Source organism: Callospermophilus lateralis, chromosome 15 (genome assembly GCF_048772815.1).
Source record: "Callospermophilus lateralis isolate mCalLat2 chromosome 15, mCalLat2.hap1, whole genome shotgun sequence".
NCBI lineage: Eukaryota > Metazoa > Chordata > Mammalia > Rodentia > Sciuridae > Callospermophilus > Callospermophilus lateralis.
Genome location: NC_135319.1, coordinates 60041549 through 60063503, shown reverse-complemented (window position 1 = coordinate 60063503; position 21955 = coordinate 60041549). Strand labels below are relative to the sequence as shown.

Sequence of the window (21955 nt, the reverse complement as noted above, 5' to 3'; positions counted from 1 at the left end):
TTTTGTTTCTTTTCTGGTATAGGAGATATAACTTAGAAATATGGACTTCTTCAGTGTTACTAATATAAAAGCAATTTCCTCAGAGGAAATTTCCACTCTCCCCATTCTCTTATTTGGTTGCTGCTATGACCTTAGTAGGTCTGTTCCTACTATTGTAATCTAATGAAAGGAGTAGAAAGTAGAGCTGGGGGAGAAGGGAAAAGTAGTGGGCTTGTGAAGTATGTGTGTGTGTGTGTAGAGGGGTTGGGGGCAGTTCTGAGGGTCCTAATCCTGGGTCTCAGTGGCTGACATCCAACTCACCGAAATGCACCAGACCTTGAGATTTTTTATATAGAACCAAATTTGATTAGATCATGTAGACTTTTTTGTTTAACTTTGTAACCAGCTAACTATTTAAAGGCTAGTGTGGAAACTTAACTACCACCTGGAAATGGAGGTCAATGGTAAAGTGGTAGAGCACTTTAATAGTATATGTAAGGCCCTAGGTTCCATCCCTAGCAACCAACACACACACACACACACACACACACACACACACACACACACATGACAGACGAACCCTTTGGAATGTAATTTGACATTACGACCTGGTAAGAACAATTGGCCAGACTTTTGCATCCCAGCCCTTTTTATTTTTTATTTTGAGACAGGATCTTGCTAAATTGCTAAGGTGGGCCTCAAATTTAGAGCCTTCTGCCTCCACTTCCTGAGTTGCTAGGATTATAGTCCACCATACCAAGCCAGCGTAGCTGTGTGGAGGCAAGTGAACCATGTAGGCATAACACAAGATTTTTCATTTTAAAATATAATAGGATATTTGATATTCTGATATAGGTTGAAATTCTGTTAAATATAAAACATAGAGACTTATAGGAAATTATAGCTTGATCTAAAAAATTCAACATCTTGGTTTAAGAGGAAAGGAAGAAAAATCTCTTCAGTGAATATATTCTTTCATATTGCGGAGGATAAAGCAGTCAATGGGACTGAGGTGACACATTCTGTTAGAGGAACATAAATAATAGAGAATGTATTGAATACTGAGATGTCAAAGGACATTGAAAGACAGCAAAGAAGATTTCAGCAAAGAGGACAAAGCTAGGTAAAAGGATGCTTCAGCTTTTGTTACAATAATTAAATATTCAAAAAGGCAGCCATTTTATACTGTCCAGGAAGTTAAGCAATTGATTGCTCATTTTATATTCCCCCTCCCTTTTTTTTAAGCAAGCCATAAGCAAGCAAGCTGACATCAGGGATTTATATTAAGAAATTTCTTTTTATGGAGTGTTATTAGCAAGTTCAAAACCTAATCTTTTAATCTCCTGTGGCATGATCATAATATTCATGATGCCCCTAAGACACTTCATGTTTGTTCTAAGCCATTAAAGAAAGGAGGACAGTGTGTTCAGCATAATTTGCCTTGCATATATTATGAATGGTCTAGTCTGATGACTTTTCACAGAACTCATTATTGTGAAAAGACAGCCAATTTAGAACAAGTTTGCACTTTCTATGTTCTGTAGAGGTCATCTATACTCTGTGTGTGTATGTATGTGTGCGTGTGCGGTGCCAGGCATTAAACCCAGGGGCCTTAACCACTGAGCTACATCCCAGCCCTTTTCTTTTTTTTTTTTTAAAAAGATTATTTTGAGACAGGGTCTCACTAAGTTGTTTAAGGCTTCACTACGTTTCTGAGTCTGGACTTGTACTTGCAATTCAGCTGTACTGTTCTTATAAACTCTTTTTATATAGTTTTCACTTTATTATAAATCAGTCTGTCTATATATTTTTTGATACAGGGTCTTGTGTTCTCCAGCTAGCCTTGAACTTACTGTCCTTCTGCCTTAGCCTCCAAGTTGGGGATTATAGGCATGCACCACCATGCTTGGATTATTATAAATCTATAGAGATTCATATGTGTGTTATATATGGCAATGCTGTGAATTGGAATTTGAATTTAGTAAATGTTTGCAGGTACATACCATTTGTACTTGTGTTAGATATTGTAGATAAGACAAATCACCTGAATCCTGTATTTAGGAACTAACATACATAAGACATCTTATGAAAGTGAATATCAGATGTATGATATGTTTGACTACCATGAGTAGTCAAAGAGGGGCAAGAGTAATTTGGCCTATAATGGTGAAGTGGGGGAGGAAGAAGAGAATTTCTGTGGCTTGATTTTGAAAGATAAGATTTGGTTAGATAGAATGGGTACCCAGTAGGGAAAGAAGAATGAACAATAAATGGAATTATTGAGCGGGCCTTTCTGATTAGATCAGGGAACTTTTAATCTGAGAGATAAGGATGGATTATTTAGGATTGAAAAAAACAGGCTGGGATTGGTGGCTCAGTGATAGAGTACTCGCCTAGCATGTGTAAGGCACTGGGTTCAATACTCAGCACCACATAAAAAGAAATAAAATAAAGGTATTATGTCCATCTATAACTAAAAAAATTAAAAATAAGACAATAAATCTTAATATACTAGATTCCACTTATATTTTTTTCTCTACTTGGTTTTAATAGAGCATTTAAGATGTTTTTGTACATGTTACACTGCAAGAGAACAGATTTGAAGAAGGGAAAAGTAAATGAAATAAAAATGCAAAAAATGCAAAAAGCACATAACTCAAAATAATTATTTAGCCCTTCTCACCAGCCTTCCTACAAAATGGAGTCTTGAATTAGTTTAATACTGATGATGCTTATTATGACAGTGGTAGGATTTAATTTAATTTATTTATTTATTGTTTTTTTTTTTTTTTTGGACTAAACCCAGTGGTGCTTTACCACAGAACTACATCCCATCCCTTTTTATTTTTTTCATTTTGCTTAGGGCCTTGACAAATTGCTGAGGCTGGCATTGAACTTTTGATCAACCTCCTCAGCCTCCTGAGTGACTGGGATTACAAGCATGTGCCACTGTGCCTGGTACAGTGGTGGAATTTTCAGTGTGTGGTTTAGGAATGTGAATTCTCCTGAAGGCAATAAATAACCCTGAAGGTCTGAGATCAGGGTAGTGGCACAATAAAAATACATGTTTAGAAAGACCAGGCGGATGAATTGGAGAAGTTTTTGTGTCTGCCACAGTATCACCTGGGGACAGGGAGGCTAGTGAGAAAAGGGTTATGATGATATTTTGGAGTTTTGCACAGATCAAGCAAGGTTTAACTGTGAGGAAGCCTTACAAAGGAAAAGACTGCTGCTGATGGTGTCGAATGTGTGAAAGTGCTGAGCTCTATTATGCTTAAAACAGTCTCTACTTATAGGCTGTTTTATATTCTTCTTTTCCTTATTTCTCCTTTCCTACTTGACTTTGACCCAGCTAAAATTTGGCAGCATTCTTTTTTGTACTCCATTCTTCCTGGAGGTCCTTATCCATGAAAAACATTGAGAGGGAAGAGGAGAGGATGGTCTCTTCCTTTCTCTTTGGAAGTACCAACTGCTGACTCCTCTCCAGATTTTACCATTTGAAATCAAAGATGTTAAAGCTGATGTTGCTTATTCGTACTCTCAAACACTATTAGGATGTTTCCACATTTTTTTGGGTGGTGGTGGTGGTGGTGGCATTTTTAAGGATCAAACATAGGTCCTTATGAATGCTAGGAAACTGTTCTGCCATTGAGCTACATCCGCAGCCCTTTTTATTTTTCATTTTGAGTCAGGGTCTCACTAAATCGCCCAGGCTGGCCTCCAACTTGCTATCCTTTGTCCTCAGTCTTTTGAGTAGCTAGGATTACACGAATGTGCAACTAAGCCTGGTGAAGTCAGTATACTTAAATAGGGTTTGGAGTCATGGAGTGGTTTTAGGACAAAACTCAGTAAACAAAATTTGGATAATGATTGGTTGAATTTGTAAATTGGCCTAGTTGTTGGAATAAGTTAGTGGTCTTAACTTTGAAATACAGAAATTCAAGCAGTAACTGTTTAATCTATTTGTCTATCATAGCACTGCCCAAATAAATAGACTTCAAGCTACATTGATTTAAAATTTTCTAGTAGCACATTTAGAAAGTGAAAAAGAGCTGGACATGGTGGCGCATACCCGTAGTCCCAGCTACTTGGGAGGCTGAGGCAGAAGGATCACTTGAGTCCATGAATTTGTGACTAGCCTGGACAAAGCAAGATCCCCATCTCAACAACAATAACAAAAAGTAAAAAAGAAATGTTAAATCATTTTAATGATGTATTTTATTTAACGGAATATATCATTCGACATGTGATGAATATAAAAACTAATGTGATATTTTACATTTTTTAACTAGGCCTTCAAAGTACAGTGTGTATTTATACCTTTAACACAACTCTATTTGTTATAGCAACATTTAAAGTGATCAGTAACTACATGTGGATAGAAACTACCATATTGGACAGTGAAAGTATGTAGCTTTATCTTAGAACATATAGGTTTGAATGAACTGTTACTTAAAACTAATTCAGCACAGTTCACGTCCATATCATGATTTGGCAGTTTGTCCTACAAGTCAAAGTATAGTTTTGCAACTTGTGGTTTCTGTTTCATTTCTCACTTTCATGCATAAATCTTTTTCCCATTAGCATTATTTTTTAAATATATTTTTAGTTGTAGATGGACACAATACCTTTATATTATTTGTTATTTATTTTTTTTATGTGGTGCCCGGGATAAAACCCAGCGCCTCACACATGCTAGGCAGGTGCTCTACCATTGAGCCACAACCCCAGCCCCCATTAGCATTATTAATAAACACATAATATAAAGAGAAATATAATCTATGATTTACAAAGAGAGTTTTAAGAGTTGTTTTGGGTACCTGGTTGACTGTCTACCAGACTAAGCCTTTGCTTCCAGTAGGTAGGATGTTTCATCAAATTTTCTAAAGCTATAGAGTGTTTTGGACACTAGCAACAAAAATTGTCCAAAAGTGATGAATGCACATATTGTCATGCTACTGTTTTTATTAATTTTATCTGGTATTTTCTTTACAGTTGACAAAACCACTTTACATTTATTTTAATTTGCTTGCTTGTTTTGGTACTGGGGATAGAACACAGGGGTACTTAACTACTGAACCACATCCCCCAGCCCTTTTTATTTTTTATTTTGAGACAGAGTCCCACTAAGTTGCTAAGGGCCTTGTTAAATTGCTGAGGTTGGCTTTGAACTTGCAATCTTTCTGCCTCAGCCTCCCAAGTTTCTAGGATTACAGGCATATGTTTATGTTTTAAATGAAATTATTTTACATAGATGAGTGGTCATCAAAATATTGACATTATTATTCAAATGAAATTTTGTTGTTTTTTTTCTTGTGTGTGTGTGTTTTTTTTCCCTGCAGTGTTAGGAATTGAACCCAGAGGGGTTTTACCACTGAGCCACATCCCTACCCCTTTTTTATTTTTTATTTTGATACAAAGTATTGCTACATTTCCAGGCTGGCCTTGAACTTGAAATCCTCCTGCCTTAGCCTCCTGAGTTGTTGTAATAACAGGCATGTCACCACACCTGTCTTGAAAAGTATTTTAAAAGCCCTATGTAGCTGTTGACATTTTGATCATAATTTTAGCTATTCCAAGAGACTACAGGTTGTTTAGGAGTGTGTATATTGTACATGTGTGTTTGTGTGCGTACTATTTTCTCTTGGTTTCCAGTAACTTCTCTATCCTACATTATTTAAAAAAAAATCTCTGTCAATTTTTCATATACATTTAGTTCTACTTAGTTGAATGAAATTTATTTGGCAGTTGCATAATTTGCTGCCTATAAATCATGCCTGAATTTTACCTTGATTCATTATTATTTCTTCATGAAAACAAAATTAAAGTTCTTTCTGAACTTCTGTATGTATCTCATGATAACCATGTATAGAGGGCATTATTGTTACATTTTCATGTGAGGAAACTGATATACAGGATGATTAAGTAACTTGTCCAGTTTTGTCAAAATTTGAGTGCTTTTAATGTGCTGTGATTTATATATTTTTACTTTTATCTAACTGCAGAGCAGCAGAGCATTATAATTCTGGCTGTCATAGGTCATCTCAGTGAAAAGCCTGATTGTCTAGTGTATACAGTTGTATAAATAGCAAATTCTTTCTGCTTTTTCCTTTTCATTTCTTCTTAGTTTCTAACTGTCTCCTCTCTTCTTTTGAAATATTATGTATGTATCTGATGGTCTTATTGAAGGTTGAAGGAAGATAACAATAACACTGCCAGGATTGAACACAGGGGCTGTTTACCACTGACCTATATCTCGGCCCCACATATTTTTTTTTACTTTTGAGACATGGTCTTGCTAAACTTCTGAGGCTGACCTTCAACTTGAAATTCTCCTTGTGCCTCAGCCTCCCAAGTAGCTGGGATTATAGGTGTTCACCATCATGCCTAGCTACTTTTTGCTTATTTTGTTTTTTCTCTGCCTCCAGAAAGGTTTAATATAGTCCAGTCATAGTTGGGTCCAGAAAGAGTAATATACATGTACTTATTCTTTTTAAAAAATATTTTTTAGTTGTTGCTGTACCTTTACTTTTTATTTATTTATATGTGGTGCTGAGGATTGAACCCAGTGCCTCGTATGTTAGGCAAGGGCTCTGCCATACACTCTGGACAAGTGCACTGCCCAGCCCCACATGTACTTATTCTTAAATATGTATTTATGTTTACATGTTTATGTTCATAGAATTTTTTCACATAGATATCTTCTTAGGCATCAAATGTTTCCATAACATTTATGGAGTATATTTCAGTTCTGTAAATTGAATCCATTTAATAGCCTTCAAACAGGGTTTGGTAAACTACATCCTTAAGGTTAATAGTTTTCAAGGATTTGTTAAATATATTTTTACATAGAAACAATTTGCTATTTATAAACAAATCTTATCTGTTAACTTACTATCCTTTGATATACAAGCTATAAGTTAACAGATGAGGTTTGTTTGTAAATAGCAAATAGAATCTCTGTTTGGTTCTTATTTCTTGAGGAACTTACCTTTGGCCTCTCTTTCCTGGAAGCCTTTTTTGGCTTCCCCCTTGTTTATGCTCCCCTTATTCCCAGCACATAGCTGTGTCATTGCATTTACTTCATTATATAATAATTATCTGTTAACTAGATGGATAGCTTCTTATAGTTAGAGACTATGCCTCATTTATCTTTTTATCTTTAATTCTTGGCATATTAAAATTCCCAATAAATATGTGGAATAAATGAAGAAAGAGTAAAACAGTTCTCAGCACATTTGGCAAAATTTTGTTAGCACCAACATTTAAAAGTGATTAAAAAAATCTGTTTCTCTTTGTAACTCCTCCCGTCCCCCCATTGAACCCAAAGGTGCTCTACCACTGAGCTTCGTCCCCAGCCCTTCTTAAAGGGTCCCACTACATTTCCCAGGCTGACCCTAAACTTGCCTTCTTCCTGTTCTTAGCCTCCTGAGTAGCTGGAATTACAAGAAGTCTGTTCTTTTAAAAAATATTCTGACCAGGCACTGTGGTGCATGCTTGAAATCCCAGCAATTTAAGGATGAAACAGGAGGATTTTGAGTTTGAGGACAGCCTCAGAAATTTTTATCAGGGCCCTAAGCAACTTAGCAAGACTGTCTCAAAATTAAAAAATAAAAAAGGCTGGATGTGGCTCAGATATTCAGTTTCTGGTGCTTGAAAATATTCTATGATATGGACATTTTGGAAATTCTAACTGAATCTTCCTTAATCTTATTGAATTTTACTTTATAATTTCTAAATATCTTGAAATATTATTACTTGAGTGGTAAAGCTTTATTTTAAAGTAAATTTTATAACCTTCTAAATACCAAAATTTTAACAAATTTAGATGCTTTGCATTTTAGATGCTTTAACATACTCATCTGTTAAATGTGGTAACATTTAAGTGGAAGATTAGGCTATAGACTTAAATACTCTTTTCTTCCTAGTAAATGATAAGTAATTTATGTGTGGTTAGGTTAGCTTTCTTCAGGGATACCTGATTTGTATTAAGGACTGACTTTAATATTTCTTCATCTGTAAAAGAGGGTTTGTAATAATACTTGCCTCATAGGACTTTTGTAAAAATTAAGTGAGGTAATTCAAGTTAAGTATTCAGCACAGGATTTGGCACATATTAATCACCGATTACATGGTAGCTATGAATCTCAGTTTTACAGGACTTATTATGGAAAACAATATATACACCCATTTACCTTTCCCAGTGGCAGTTTAGTAGCTTTCTTTCTTTCTTTCTTTCTTTTTTGGGAGGAGTGGTACTGGGGATTGAACCCAGGGATGCTCTACCATTGTGCTGTTTCCCTTGCTCTTTTTATTTTTTATTTTGAGACAGGATCTCACTAAATTGCCAAGACTGGCCTTGAACTTGTGATCCTCCTGCCTCAGCCTCCTGGGTGGCTGGGTTTACAGGCATGCACTACCACACCTGGCTCAGTTTTCTTTGTCTCATTTTTATCTGGAATCAGAACAATTGGAGATGTAGGATTTCTGTTTGTTTGTTCAGTGTTTTTCTTCCACCAGAAGAGAGGAGTTTTTCTCAGGAAACTGAGAACTAGGTTATGTGCCTCTATTTCTCTGGTTCTAGATGATCAACTTGGAGTGAATTTCTTTGTTACTTACCAGGTTCTTTGCTTTAAAACATATACACACGTACATTGATGACCTCTCTAGTGGTGGCCAGGGAGTAACAAGGAAGAGCTATAATCCATAATCTGTAATCTGTGCGTACCTGAGCTGGCCATTATCACTTGGATCCCGAAATAGGGGAGAACCCTAGAACACTGTTAGTCCAAACTGGCATATGTTGTTTTATGGCTTTCATTGCCATAGGACTTTTTGCATAAAAGCAGCTACTCAGTTCCTAACTCCGAGGGTCAAGAGGATAACAGGGGGCCACAGCAGAAGCGTTCACGTCGCGGCCCCTGTCAGATTCTGATGAATCTGCGAATTCTGCTGCACATCTCACCCAACCACTCAACTCAAATAACAGTTGAAATAAACAGTAGCAAGGTAGACTTATAGGTATTTTTTATGTTCCAGTAATGCTTCTAGGTGGATACTAGATCATTTTAAGTCGCTCCCTAGTCATAAATGGGATAAGCTGATCACTGAAGAACACACAACATATACGTGTGTGTGTGTATACATACACACACATTTATATACACACATATATATATACCAAAAATTTGTCTTTTATATATTTATACTATATATATATGTGTGTATACACACACACACACACACACACACACACACACACAAATTATTCATCCATCAGGAGCAATGGGAAACATAAGAAGATGCTGTTTATAGATAATATGTTCAGTAATTATCCATAGATTCCTGAAGGAGTTTGAAGACATCCTCTGAAATATGGCACACATAAGATAGATGACATTAGTTATTTGGCAATAAGGTTGCTTTTTGAATTTTACTGCTGTCTGCTTTAGGTTTAATTACTTGGGTCCTTTAGTAGCTCCTGAATGGAACAGCTAGAGCTTTGACTTTGCTTTCTTACAAAAAAAAAAAAAGTTTTTAAGAGCTGGTGGTACATACCTGTAATCCCAGCAATTTAGGAAACTGAGTTAGTAAGAGGATTGCAAGCTTGAGGTCAACCTCAATTTAGCAAGACATTGTCTCAAAATAAAAAATAAAAAGGGCTAAATATTTGCCTCAATGGTAGTGCAGTCCTGGGTTCAATTCCCAGTACCCCTCACACTAGTACACACAAAGTAATTAAGTCTTATATCCTATACATAAGGTTGATGATTAGTAGGTAGTATCATGGTTTCTGGTAAAACATTAAAAAGGCTTTAAAAAGTAACTTTATTGATATAAGTTTACCTTTAAAATTTTTTTTTTTTAGTTGTAAATGGACACAATACCTTTATTTTATTTGATTTGGTGCAGGGGATTGAACCCAGTGCCTTATGCATGCTAGGCAAGTGCTCTACCATGGAGCCAAAACTTTGGCTTCTATGTTTTTAAATTATAGAATTATGTGTATTTATAAAATTGTGCCTCAATATTCAATTCTGGACCTATGTTTGTCACCCCAAAAAGAGACTCCATGCTCTTTGCAATCAATTCTCACTAATCTACTTGCTATCTTTATCGATAATTTGCCTTTTCTGGACATTTCATGTAAATGAAATCATAGAATATGTGATCCTTTGTGATTGCCTTCTTTCATGTATCATAATGTTTTCAAGAAGTTCATCTGTGTTATGGCATCATAGTATCAATACTTCATTTGTTTTTTTAATTTTAATTTTTAAAATTTGTTTTAATTAGTTATACATGATAGTAGGATGCATTTATACATAGATGGGATATAGTTTCTCATTTTTCTGAGTGTACATGTTGTAGAGTCATTTTGATCATACAGTCACATATATATGTAAAGTAATAATGTCTGTTTTGTTCTACTATCCTTCCTATCCCTATATCCCCTCCCCTCCCCTCGATTCACTTCCCTCTACCTAATCTAAGGCAAAGCTATTCTTCTCTAGTGCCTTCCCCCACCCCCCACCCCCACCACACCCCCGCACATCTTTATTGTGATTTAGCATCCACATATTAGAGAAAACATTCAGCCTTTGATTTTTGGGGATTGGCTTATTTGGTTTAGCATGTTATTCTCTGACTATCCATTTACTGGCAAATGCCATGATTTCATTGATTATATATAAAGAAAATGTGATATATATATTCATCTGTTGAAGGACACCTAGGTTGCTTCCATAGTTTAGCTATTGTGAATTGAGCAACTATAAACTTTGACATGGCTGCATTACTGTAGTGTGCTGATTTTAAGTCCTTTGGATATAAATTGAGGAGTGGGATAGCTGGGGCAAATGGTGGTTCCATTCCAAGTTTTCTGAGGAATCTCCATACTTCTTTCCAGAGTGGTTGTATCAATTTGCAGTTCCACCAGCAATGTATGAATGTGCCTCTTTCCCCACATCCTTGCCAACGTTTATTGTTATCTGTATTCTTGATGATTGTCATTCTGACAGGAGTGAAATGAAATATTAGTGTAGTTTTTATTTGCATTTCTATAATTGCTAGAGATATTGAACACTTTTTCATATATTTGTTGATCAATTGTATTTCTTTTTCCAAGAAGTATATGTTCAGTTCCTTTGCCCATTTATTGATTGGGTTATTTATTTATTTTTTTTGTTGTTGTTTTTTGAGTTCTTTATATATCCTAGAGATTAATGCTTTATTGGAGGTGCATGTGGTAAAGATCTTCTCCCAATCTGTAGGCTCTCTCCTCACATTATTGTTTCCTTTGCTGAGAAGAAACTTTTTAATTTGAATCTATCCCATTTATTGATTCTTTATATTCTTTTTTTTTTTTTAAAGAGAGAGAGAGGTAGAGAGAGAGAAAAAGAGAATTTTAATATTTATTTTTTTAGTTATCGGCGGGCACAACATCTTTGTTTGTATGTGGTGCTGAGGATCGAACCTGGGCCGCACGCATGCCAGGCGAGCGCGCTACCGCTTGAGCCACATCCCCAGCCCCCCATTTATTGATTCTTGATTTTACTTCTTGTGCTTTAGGAGTCTTGTTAGGGAAGTCAGATGCTAGGCCGACATGGTGAAGATTTGAACTTAAGTTTTCTTCTAGTAGGTGCAGGGTCTCTGTTCTAATGCCTAAGTCTTTGATCCACTTTGAGTTGATTTTTGTGCAGGGTGAGAGAGGTTTAATTTCATTTTGCTACATATGGATTTCTAGTTTAGCCAGCACCATTTGTTGAATAGGCTATCTTTTCTTCACTGAATATTTTTGGCACCTTTGTCTAGTATGATATAACTGAATTTATGTGGGTTTGTCTCCGTGTCCTCTATTCTGCACCATTGGTCTACAAGTCTATTTTGGTGCCAATACCATGCTGTTTTTGTTACTATAGCTCTGTATTCATTTGTTTTTATTTGGTGAGTAATATTTCATTATATGACTATACCATAATTTGTTTATCTGTTCCTTGATTGATGGGCATTTGGGTAGTTTTTGGTTCTGGGAAACTATGAATAAACTTGTTTTATAACTTTGTTATAAACACCCATGTGCAAGATTTTATGTGAACATGTGTGTTTATTTATCTTGGGTAAATACTTAGGAGTAGTCTGCTGAATTTTGAAATTAAGCTTATGTTAACTTTATAAGAAACTGATAACTGTTTTTCCAAAGTGGTGGTATCATTTTGCATTTTCACCAGCAATTTTTGAGAGTTCTGACTGTTCTGCATCCTAGTCAACTTTTGGAAATGTCAGAGTTTTTTGGATTTTTTAAATTTTTAATTAATTAATTTATTTTTTGGTACTGGGAATTGAACACGGGGGTGCTTAACCACTGAGCTATATCCCCACCCCTTTTTATTTTTTAAAATTTGAGATAGGATCTCACTAAATTTCTTAGTGCTCCACTAAGTTGCTGAGACTAGCTTTGAACTTGTGATCCTCCTGTCTCAGCCTCTCAAGCTGCTGGGATTACAGGAGTGCACCACCACACCCAGCTTGGATTTTTTTTAAAAAAGGCCTTTATAATATATGTGAAGTTCTTGTTAGTTTCAAGTGAAAATTATGCAAAATTAAATCACCAGAATGACAATTTTAAATATGAAACAAGCATTTACTATATATCTACCATGTGCTAAGCTCTTTTGTAGTAATGGGAATATAGAAATAAGACATACCTCTGCTGCCATGGGACTTACAGTTTGTTGAAGGTGACAGGCACGTAAAGAAGTAAATATGATATACTAAGTTAGTGCTGTTACCTGGAGTCATGTTATATGGGGTGGAAGAAGTGTTTAACTGGATGTGTTTAGGTGGATGTGGTCCATGTTGTAGAAGGATTTTGATGTTTATGATCAGTAAAAAAATAGGAATATGAAGAGCCACGTGTACTTTCGCATCATGTTTAAGGATAGGTTTTGGTAACAAAGGTCAAGCTCCCTTTACATTATTATATCTATAAATGCCTACTAAGCTACTTGTGATAATATCCTGCTGGCTAACTACACAATGACTTCTAGTGACATCAGCTAATTACTTTCAGAAGTCACACTTGCACAGTAACCAGAGGAAGGGAAAACTTTAAGTTGTAGTCACTGCTTTCTTTTTACCTTTATGTATCTTTCTGTATCTGCTCATCTCTGTCTTTTACCTAGCACACTGCCAAACCCTATAATCATTCATTTTAAAAAAGTGCTTATGTACTACTCAACTATGCACTGTTTACCACAGTCAGTAGCAGCTGCATCAGACATTTGCAATTTTTATACAGTTGACCCCTCTAGAATTTTCCCTGAGGGATTTGGCCTCAGTATGTAGGGTCACTTCAGGTGAATAAGGGATTCCAAGAGCTGTGTTTCCCTGTATCTGATATACTGAGCCTCTTATCTGATCTGCCAGACCAAAACCAATGTGAAGAGCTGTGAAAGAAGATTAGGACTTTGGGGAACAGGAAGAGACAAGACAGAAATGTGCTTCCAGTTGAGTCATGCTCATCTAATTTTTGAGCATCCTTCACAAGTGAAACTATTCTCAGTTTTTTTAATCTTTCCAGAATCTTAGTTAGCTTGGTTAGCTATTACGCTGCAAGGAAAAGTGTAATCTGATAAAGAAAGGTTAGGTAATATGAATTAGTCATCCTCAAGCAGAAAAAGATGGGACCAGGGTGTGATGATGCATGCCTATAGTCCCAGCATATCAGGGGGCTAAGGCAGAGGAGTGCAAATGCTGATGCTGTAGTTTAGTGGTAAAGTACCTGTGAGTTCAATCCTTAGTACTGCCAGGAAAAATAAATGAAGGAAGGAAGGAAGGAGGAAAGGAAAGGAAAGGAAGAAAGGAAGAGAAAGAAAGAAACATGGGGACATGCCTAATCTTATTCCAAGCTGTATTAAGGGTTTGTGGGTATTTTTATTGCATTGAAGACAATGTTTAACAATTTTAAGGAATATTAACATTCACAGCAAATTTAGATTATTCTCTCCACTCCCAACAGAAAAGGGAGAAGTTTCAATTTCATAAGGACTTTAGGTTAGACGTAAGGAGCACTTGCTTGCCCTTGTGTAACTGAAGGAGAGTAGAGATTCACCTTTTCCAGAGGCCTGTACTTTATTAGTAGTCTCACTGGGGATAGTTAAAACCCTCATTCCTTTTTATTTTTTGCCCTTATTATTATTATTTTTTTAAATTTTGAGATAGAGTCTAAGTTGCTGAGGCTGGCCTCAAACTTGTGATCTTCCTGCCCAAGCCTCCTGAGTGCCACCATGCCTGGCTACAATATACCATTGATTGAGGACTTGATACTTGAGAAGAAAATCTACATTTGAGAAGCTTTTTTCCCTTTCCCTCAGGTTAGGTTTCCCCTTTATTTGGAAGCAGTTTTAATGTTAAGACAAATGTATGCTAGGCTGCTTGCTACTTCAGCAAAGTTCAATTTGATATAAAAATCTCTTGCTTTTGACAGGTTGTGACAAATAACAGCAGTAATTGGTTTAGAAGTACAAATTCCTAGACTTCTGCTCTGCAATACTTTGGAAGTTTGTTACTACTGATCTAATTTAAAATTCATTATGGAATCCTGTCTGTTCTTTTGGTGTTCCTAAACAAATTCTGTGCTTGAAATCACTTCATGTTGAGCTTTGGAGTATTGCCTCTTTGGTGAGACAATCAGGGTGACAAATTCCACAGATCCTTTTCTTTCTTTGTTAGAGACATCCTTCATAGAAACAAGGGAGTGAGGAACCGTAGTGCCAAAGTGGTGGAGGACATAGAAGAGATGGCTAAAGGCCTAGAATAGAAATTTTGAGAAAACTGAGGGATGGGAAGAAATTTCAAAATCAAATTATTTTATAAAATGTGTAGTTGGATGATTACTTGATTTCTCTTAAGGAAGTTAACCTTGTATTTACTTTGTAGGAAGGATATGTCTTTGATAAGTGGGGGAGATACAAGTACATATCTATTATTGGTTGAAGAAAGCAAGTTGCACAACAGTATACCCACTTTTATGTTTACAGGAAAAAATAATATAAGACTGAATGTATTTTCTATAGGTACGTATATAGAAAAAGAATCCCTTGGTATCCATGGGAGTTGGTTCCAGGATCTCTGTTTAGATACCAAAATCCACAGATGCTTAAGTCCCTTGTATAAAATCCTCCTATACTTTTTGTTATCTCTAGATTACTTATAATACATAATACAATGCAAATGCTATTAAATAGTCATTATGCTACAATGTTGGAATAATGAGAAATCTGTAGATGTTCAGTACAGATGCAGTTTTTTTTCAAATATTTTCAATTTATGGTTGGTTGAGTCCATGAATGTGAAATCAATACATATAGAGTTCCAACTCTGCATTTTTAAATATTTGCAAGAATACATGCCAAATATATATAGTGATATGGAGAGTGGAAGAAGACATACAGCATTTTTCACATAGTATGTACTATGGTAGAAAGTAAGAACAGTAGGGTAGAAACTTAGAAATGACTAGTTTTATGAGTTCTTGGTGTTATAATCATTTAACTTTGAAATGTTTTATCTATGTATATATTAAAGTCATATGATGAATAGAAAAGCCTTCCTTCAGGAATTCCTCTTTTTGTTTTTCTGTATTATTTTATAAGCACATCTGTCCTTTCCTAGCCCTTTCAGATATCTTCTCACCTTTTGATTTTTGGTCTATTCTATGTCCCATTCTCCCCAACTATGCCCCCAATGTTCATGAGACACACTGCAGGTAATCAGGGTGGAAGCATTGGAATATTATTGGCATGGACATGAGAATCACAGACAGGTTCATATTCCTATTTCTGATCAGCTTTGTGACTTTGAGCAGTTATATAACTCTGTGAGCATGTTTTCCCCTCCGTGATTCAGAGGTAATACCTACCTTGCAGGGTGGTGTGGTGAGGATTGAGAAGCCATCGTAGTTAATTTTATCATTTAGTTCCAGACCTACTTTAATTTTTGCAGATACTGTTGATCTTTGCAGTCTTTTACTTCGTGTCTCTAGGAGAGAAAAGACCTGGGTATAAGCCAGAAATTGTATAAAGAGGTCCTGGATTCCTCTCCCAAGTAAAAGGCAGGTAAACTGGGCATGGTGGCACATACTTGTAATCCCAAGATTTAGAAGGTTGAGGCAGGAGGATTGCAAGTTCAAGGCCAGGCTCAGCAATTTAGCAAGACCTTGTCTAAAAATAAAAAGGACTGGGTATGTAGCTCAATGATAGGTACCCCTGGATTCAATCCCTAGTATTGAGCATAAAAGAAAAGAATGAGTAAATGGGATGGGCTAGTAGTACAGGTAGACTCGGGCCGTGCTGGTGAGTAGATCAGACTGCTTCTTGAGGTTAATTGTCACTTGAACAAGAGTAATTCACCAAGGGCAAGTGAGAGATTGCTTATATGGCAGAGTAAAGTCAGAGAGACCTCTCTGGATCATGTTAGGATTAGGCCAAAGGGAATGAAGGGGTGTATGTGTAGAAACACTTAATACTGAAGAGAGTAGGAGGAAGTCAGGAAGGTGATACAGTAAAAGTCCTTAAGAGCTTGTCTGGATTTGACTAAATTTGAGCCCTGCCATTTATTAGCCCCATAACCTTCAGCCAGTTACTTTGTCCAAGATTTGCTTACTTAATTTATAAGATGGTGCCAAAAGTTACCTCCTTTATAGAGTTGTGAGGTAATTTTAAATTCTTGACAAATTTATTAATATTAAATCAAGCCGGGAAAGAAAAAAAAGCAGTGATTATATAGTGGGGGTCGGCTGCTCCTATATATATAACTAACTGATAATGTCTGTCATTGATTATCTTTAAAGAAGAAGAGTCAGTAATGGGATCTATTATTTATAGATGTCCTAATGCTTCTTGGTGTGCTTGCTTGTTAAAAGCAAACAAACAAAAAAAGAGAAATATTTTCTTTTTGCTTATATTGGGAAACAAAACTTACAAAAAAAATCTAACAGGTAAGTTGCTACTTATGACTTTTATAGTTGAATACTAAATTGTGGCTGCCTTTTCCCTGTACGTGATTTCCTTTGAATTTCACTACAGATTTTTCAGTTTCTCTGTACTTTCTGTTCTGTGTCTTGCTGGATTCCTGGTTAATCAGTTATTTCAGCATCGTTTAGTACTTGTAAAACAAAAAAGATGAATGGTATGCAGCAAATATAAATTGATGAGGCATGAATGGAATTAATTTTAATGAGAAAATAAGTCTCTTAAAGGACTGAAGTTTTCTCAATTAAGAAGCCTATGACAATTCTGTCATGCTTTTCACATGGCATATGTCTTTATCTGTTAAACATAAGTGAACTCTGCTGGGTTAGCATTGTGACCTTCTGAGGATTTAAATCTGTGTTCCAGTGTTATCACAGAAGTCTTTTTGAATTATTCCTACTATTATAGTATGTACATACTACAGATGCCTTGTTGTACATTCTATCTTTTAGTACTGAAAACAACCATGAAGAGGAAATTATCATCCCCATTTTGTAGATGAAGATGACCAAGGCTTAGAAATTTTTTCAAAGTGACATGTCAGTTAATTGGAGAGGCAGAATTTGAAAATCAGATTTTGATTCCAGTTTGTGCTTTTTTTTTATGGTACTTAGATTGAACTCAAGGGTGCTTAGCTTAGCCTCAGAGCCACATCCCCAGTCCTTTTTATTTTTTATTTTGAGACGCTTCACTAAGTTGCTTAGGGCCTCACTAAGTTGCTGAGGTTGGCCCCAGGCTTGTGATCCTCCTACCTCAGCTTTTCACCTGCACCCTGCCAGTTTGTGCTTTTAAAATTTAACTCACCAACTGCCTGTCTAATCCATAATCAGAAAACTGCAAAGCTGGCTTTCTGAAAAATGGCTAAGTTTGTTTATTGATGCTGCTCCTCTTCTATTCCCTTCCTTCAATTTACTGCCCAAGTTTACTGAATAGAATCGTGTGTAGAAAGACTTAACTTGAAGAATCACCCAGTCTAGTGGTTCTCAGCAAGTCATAAGAATCACCTGGAACATTTATTTCTTTTAAAATTATGATGAAGTGGTTTGAGCTGGAACCTAGAAACTTGTGTTTTTAACCTGAGCTACCTGTTATTTTGACGGTCTCCTTGGTTTGGGGACCATTTCAGTTTAGACACATAAATCCTCCTCCCATCACTTTTACCAATTTTCCTGACAGGTGGTCATCTAATCTCTGATATCCTTTTGTGACAGGGACTCACTGCCACCTTGCCAAAAGGTCATTTCATCAACAATTAGATGTAGTGCTATGTTTCTATAATTTCATTAACTACCCCATATGGATCGAATCAACAATTTTGGACAGATTTTTATACTCTTTGGGCTTGGCTTTGAGTTTAGATCCTGGTTTTAATCTTTTCTAACCCTTGCCTTCTTTATATTTAAAATGGGTATGTGAAAGATTATATCAAGAATTAGATGAAAAAATAGAAATGTCCTGACTGGAAAGATTGTTGAATGCTATCAGTCATGTCTTACAGTTTCCTTTCAGCCTGTTCTGAAAGGATCTCATATCTACAGTTAGAAGTGTATTCTAGTTAGAAGTGTGGTTATGATAGAAGGCGTCTAGATATTCATTATGGGATTGTCAGTGCCAGAAATAGGTTGTCATTTTGCCTCCTCATCAGCATACTTGTTTACTTCTGGCTTTTTCTGTGGAGAAAGAATATGATACTTCTTATGGGGGATAGATAAGCCTGCATTTCTGGAAGTTTAGCTTCCCTGCTTAAGTAATTAGAGCTTCCAATGGTAATGTAAACCCAAAGCAAAACAAATGATCTGTCAGAAGACCTTAAAGGTAAAAGAAAAAACCTTGAGTTATATAGAAACCAAACTGGAGAACAGCAACAAAAATCTGTGTTTCTTTCCTATCTGAGGATAAAGAAACTAATGAGTGCTGTTCATTGGAGAGGGGTAAGTGATCTAGTGCAAGGCTGGATAAATTGTATACTGTAGTTTGATTTGATTTGGCTGTTGAGAATGTATGTCTTTTTTTTTCTTGGTAGTACTAAGGATTGAACCCAAAGGTCTCTTACTACTGAGCGATACCCCTAGCCCCCCCCCCCTTTTTTTTCTTTCCGATTTTGAGATAGGGTCTTGTTAAATTGCCCTGGCTGGCCTTGAACTTACAGTTCTTCTACCTCAGCCTCCCACATTGCCAGACTCTTGCGTTTCTTAAATAGAGCAATCAAAGTCTATTTTATAGAATTACCTTAGACCATAAACTATACTTCCCATTAGGTTTAGACTTGAAGAACTTGTAGCTTATGGTCTTGGTGGGCTGGAGTGAAATACGGTGGAACAGGGTTTTTTTTGTTTGTTTGTTTTTCCCCCCTTTTTCACTTAGTTTGTAGTAGCTTTCCCTTTTCAAGTTGTTTTTTACTTACACATCATGGAAATACTACTTTGAGTTAAAATTTTTTTATTAGTGCTTTTCTGAAGGTAATTTTAGTACTTTGGTCACATTTTTATTAGTGTATCTGAAGAATGGAATTTGTCAGTCATAATATTAAAGATACCCATTACAATAACATTAAAATGATAATCACCTTTTCATTCTTCAGAGAAGTGAGTCTGTTTGTAAACTGAGTTCTAACATTGTGGTTCTCCTCTGGGGGTGGGAGAAATTTCTATTTATTTAACAATGGAGGCATGGGGTGGAAGGTAGAGGGCAAAGCTAATTCACTTGACCCTTTTGAATTTACTTTTTCACTTCATTTGAGAGAAAATCAGTGTCCATTAGTGAGGCATTGACTTTATAAAATATTAGGGAAGAGGATTCAATTTAATTAATTTTGGAAACTAGAATTAAATATAATAGGCCAAATCATTAGTCTTAATGAAAGGAAGGACTGTGTTTTTAGAAATATCTTTAACTTTCATTCATGTCATCAATCCACAGCAGGAAGCAAATGATTTGGTATTTACTTTATGAAGTAATTTTATGTATCGTCTTGTTCTGTGTTTTTATTTTTAGGACCGGAGTAGGCCCTATGACACTTTTAACTTGCACTCGTTGGAGAACTCCTTAATGGATATGATAAGGACTGATCATGAGCCTCTGAAAGGTAAACACTACCCTCCCAGTGGCCCACCAATGAGTTTCGCTGATATAATGTGGAGGAATCATTTCGCAGGTTAGGAATATTCATATGTCCATTCCTTGCTTGGTGTTTTAAGCAAAAATCAGCTTTTTAATAATTGTGATTTTTTTGTTTTGTATGTTGTTTGTTTTGTTTTGCTTCTGTAAAGCTTTGTGGAATGTATTTAAAATTGTTTTTTGTTTTTAACCTGGGTTCAGCTACCTGCAATAATTAAGGTTGATTGCTTTATTCAGTAATGTCTGGAAGAAGCATGTGTGGGGTAGCTGAGGTCATGGTTATAGCATGAGACCAGAAGATAAATTTTCTGAGCTTTGGGCATTTGGAAACCTAAATTTGCATAGTTCATTTAAGTCAAGGTATACTGCAAGGAAGTATGAGATTTAGTAAATCAGTCTTCAAAGACTACATCAGAAAGCTTTGCATAAAAGGATTCCTTTTAATTAGAGTATTATCACTTTCCTATAGGAAGTAAATTTAAGAACAGCCAGTGACCCTTTGCATAGTTTGAAGCTAAACCACAAGAAAGATGTCTTAAAGTATATAAATGTTTTGGGTAAATATAAGGCAGAGAGCCTCAAGGTCAACAATATTAGGACTTCCTATTTTAGAGTTCATATAAATTTAGGACAGATGTTGCATTCATAATTACATATCATTCCTTTTATGGATTATAGGATTTTTTAGGTACCCTATAAAATTTTAAATACTAATACAAAATTTCTGTGGAAATACCCCACTTAGGTTAGGACCTAAATATATCTGAAAACTGTGAAGAGTTTGCCACAGGGATGCCCATCTAATGTGAACCTTGGTTCTTTCTAGGCCTTTATGTAGGGTATGACTGACTATGAACATCTGACACTTACTTCTTCAAGACACATCAGAAATCCATTCCATCATTTTCTTTTTATACTTATGATTTTCTGCTGATTTTCTCAGTTTCCAGTGAAAAGTAGTAGTTAGAGTAGACTATAAAGAAAGTAAAAGATTTTCAGAAAAGCTAGATATATATTTTTAAATATTTTTTTGGGGCTGGAGATGTGGCTCAAGCGGTAGCATGCTCGCCTGGCATGCGTGCGGCCCGGGTTCGATCCTCAGCACCACATACAAAGATGTTGTGTCCGCCAAATACTACAAATATAAATATTAGAAAAATTCTCTCTCTCAAAAAAAAAATATATATAATTAAAAAATATTTTGTAGATTAACACAATACTTTTATTTTATTTATTTATTTGTTTATTTATTTTATGTGGTGCTAAGGATCAAACCAGTGCCTCACATGCACTAGGCAAACACTCCACCACTGAGCTACAACCCCAGCCCCAGAAAAGCTTTATTGTAAGGCCTTCAGAAGCAGGAAAAAAACACATTATTATGTTTAGTTATTGTTACCACATCTTTCTTCTGTTAAAGATTAAGTACCTGGTAATTTAAAACATAATTCACTTAGAAGTGAGAAAGATGTTTAAAACAACAACAACAACAACAACAAAACATTCACAGTCTATTTTGCATTTTTAGAATATTCTAAGGCTACATATGTCATCCTTCTCTACTACTATAAATAGCTATAAGCCTTTCCTATTTATTCTAAAATATTCAACTCCTGTTCTTTTATGCATACATGTTTTATTATGGGCTGTATTCTTTTTGACTTACAGTAAAAGATTATGAAAGATTATTAGATTGTAGCCTAAAATAATTTACCAGAATTTTGTGTACTTAGGTTAAGCAGAAGCTATTATGTTCCGTTGAGCAGTTTGTTTCATCGAACTGGCATAGTGTAAGGAGGGAACCTCACTGTGGGGTAATATAAATA

General features: G+C 35.7%; 1 protein-coding gene across 4 annotated transcripts in view; it reads left to right on the top strand.

The window, feature by feature from the left end:
* The window catches only part of Cpeb3 (cytoplasmic polyadenylation element binding protein 3), a 191306-nt gene that overhangs the window by 51685 nt on the left and 117666 nt on the right, over positions 1-21955 (top strand). For 3 of the 4 annotated variants that reach the window (XM_076835065.1, XM_076835062.1, XM_076835064.1), the window contains one exon: positions 20007-20166. In XM_076835065.1, coding sequence (XP_076691180.1) covers positions 20007-20166 — 160 coding nt within the window. The remainder of the gene's footprint in view (positions 1-20006; positions 20167-21955) is intronic. The other variant, XM_076835066.1, reaches the window with a different exon arrangement.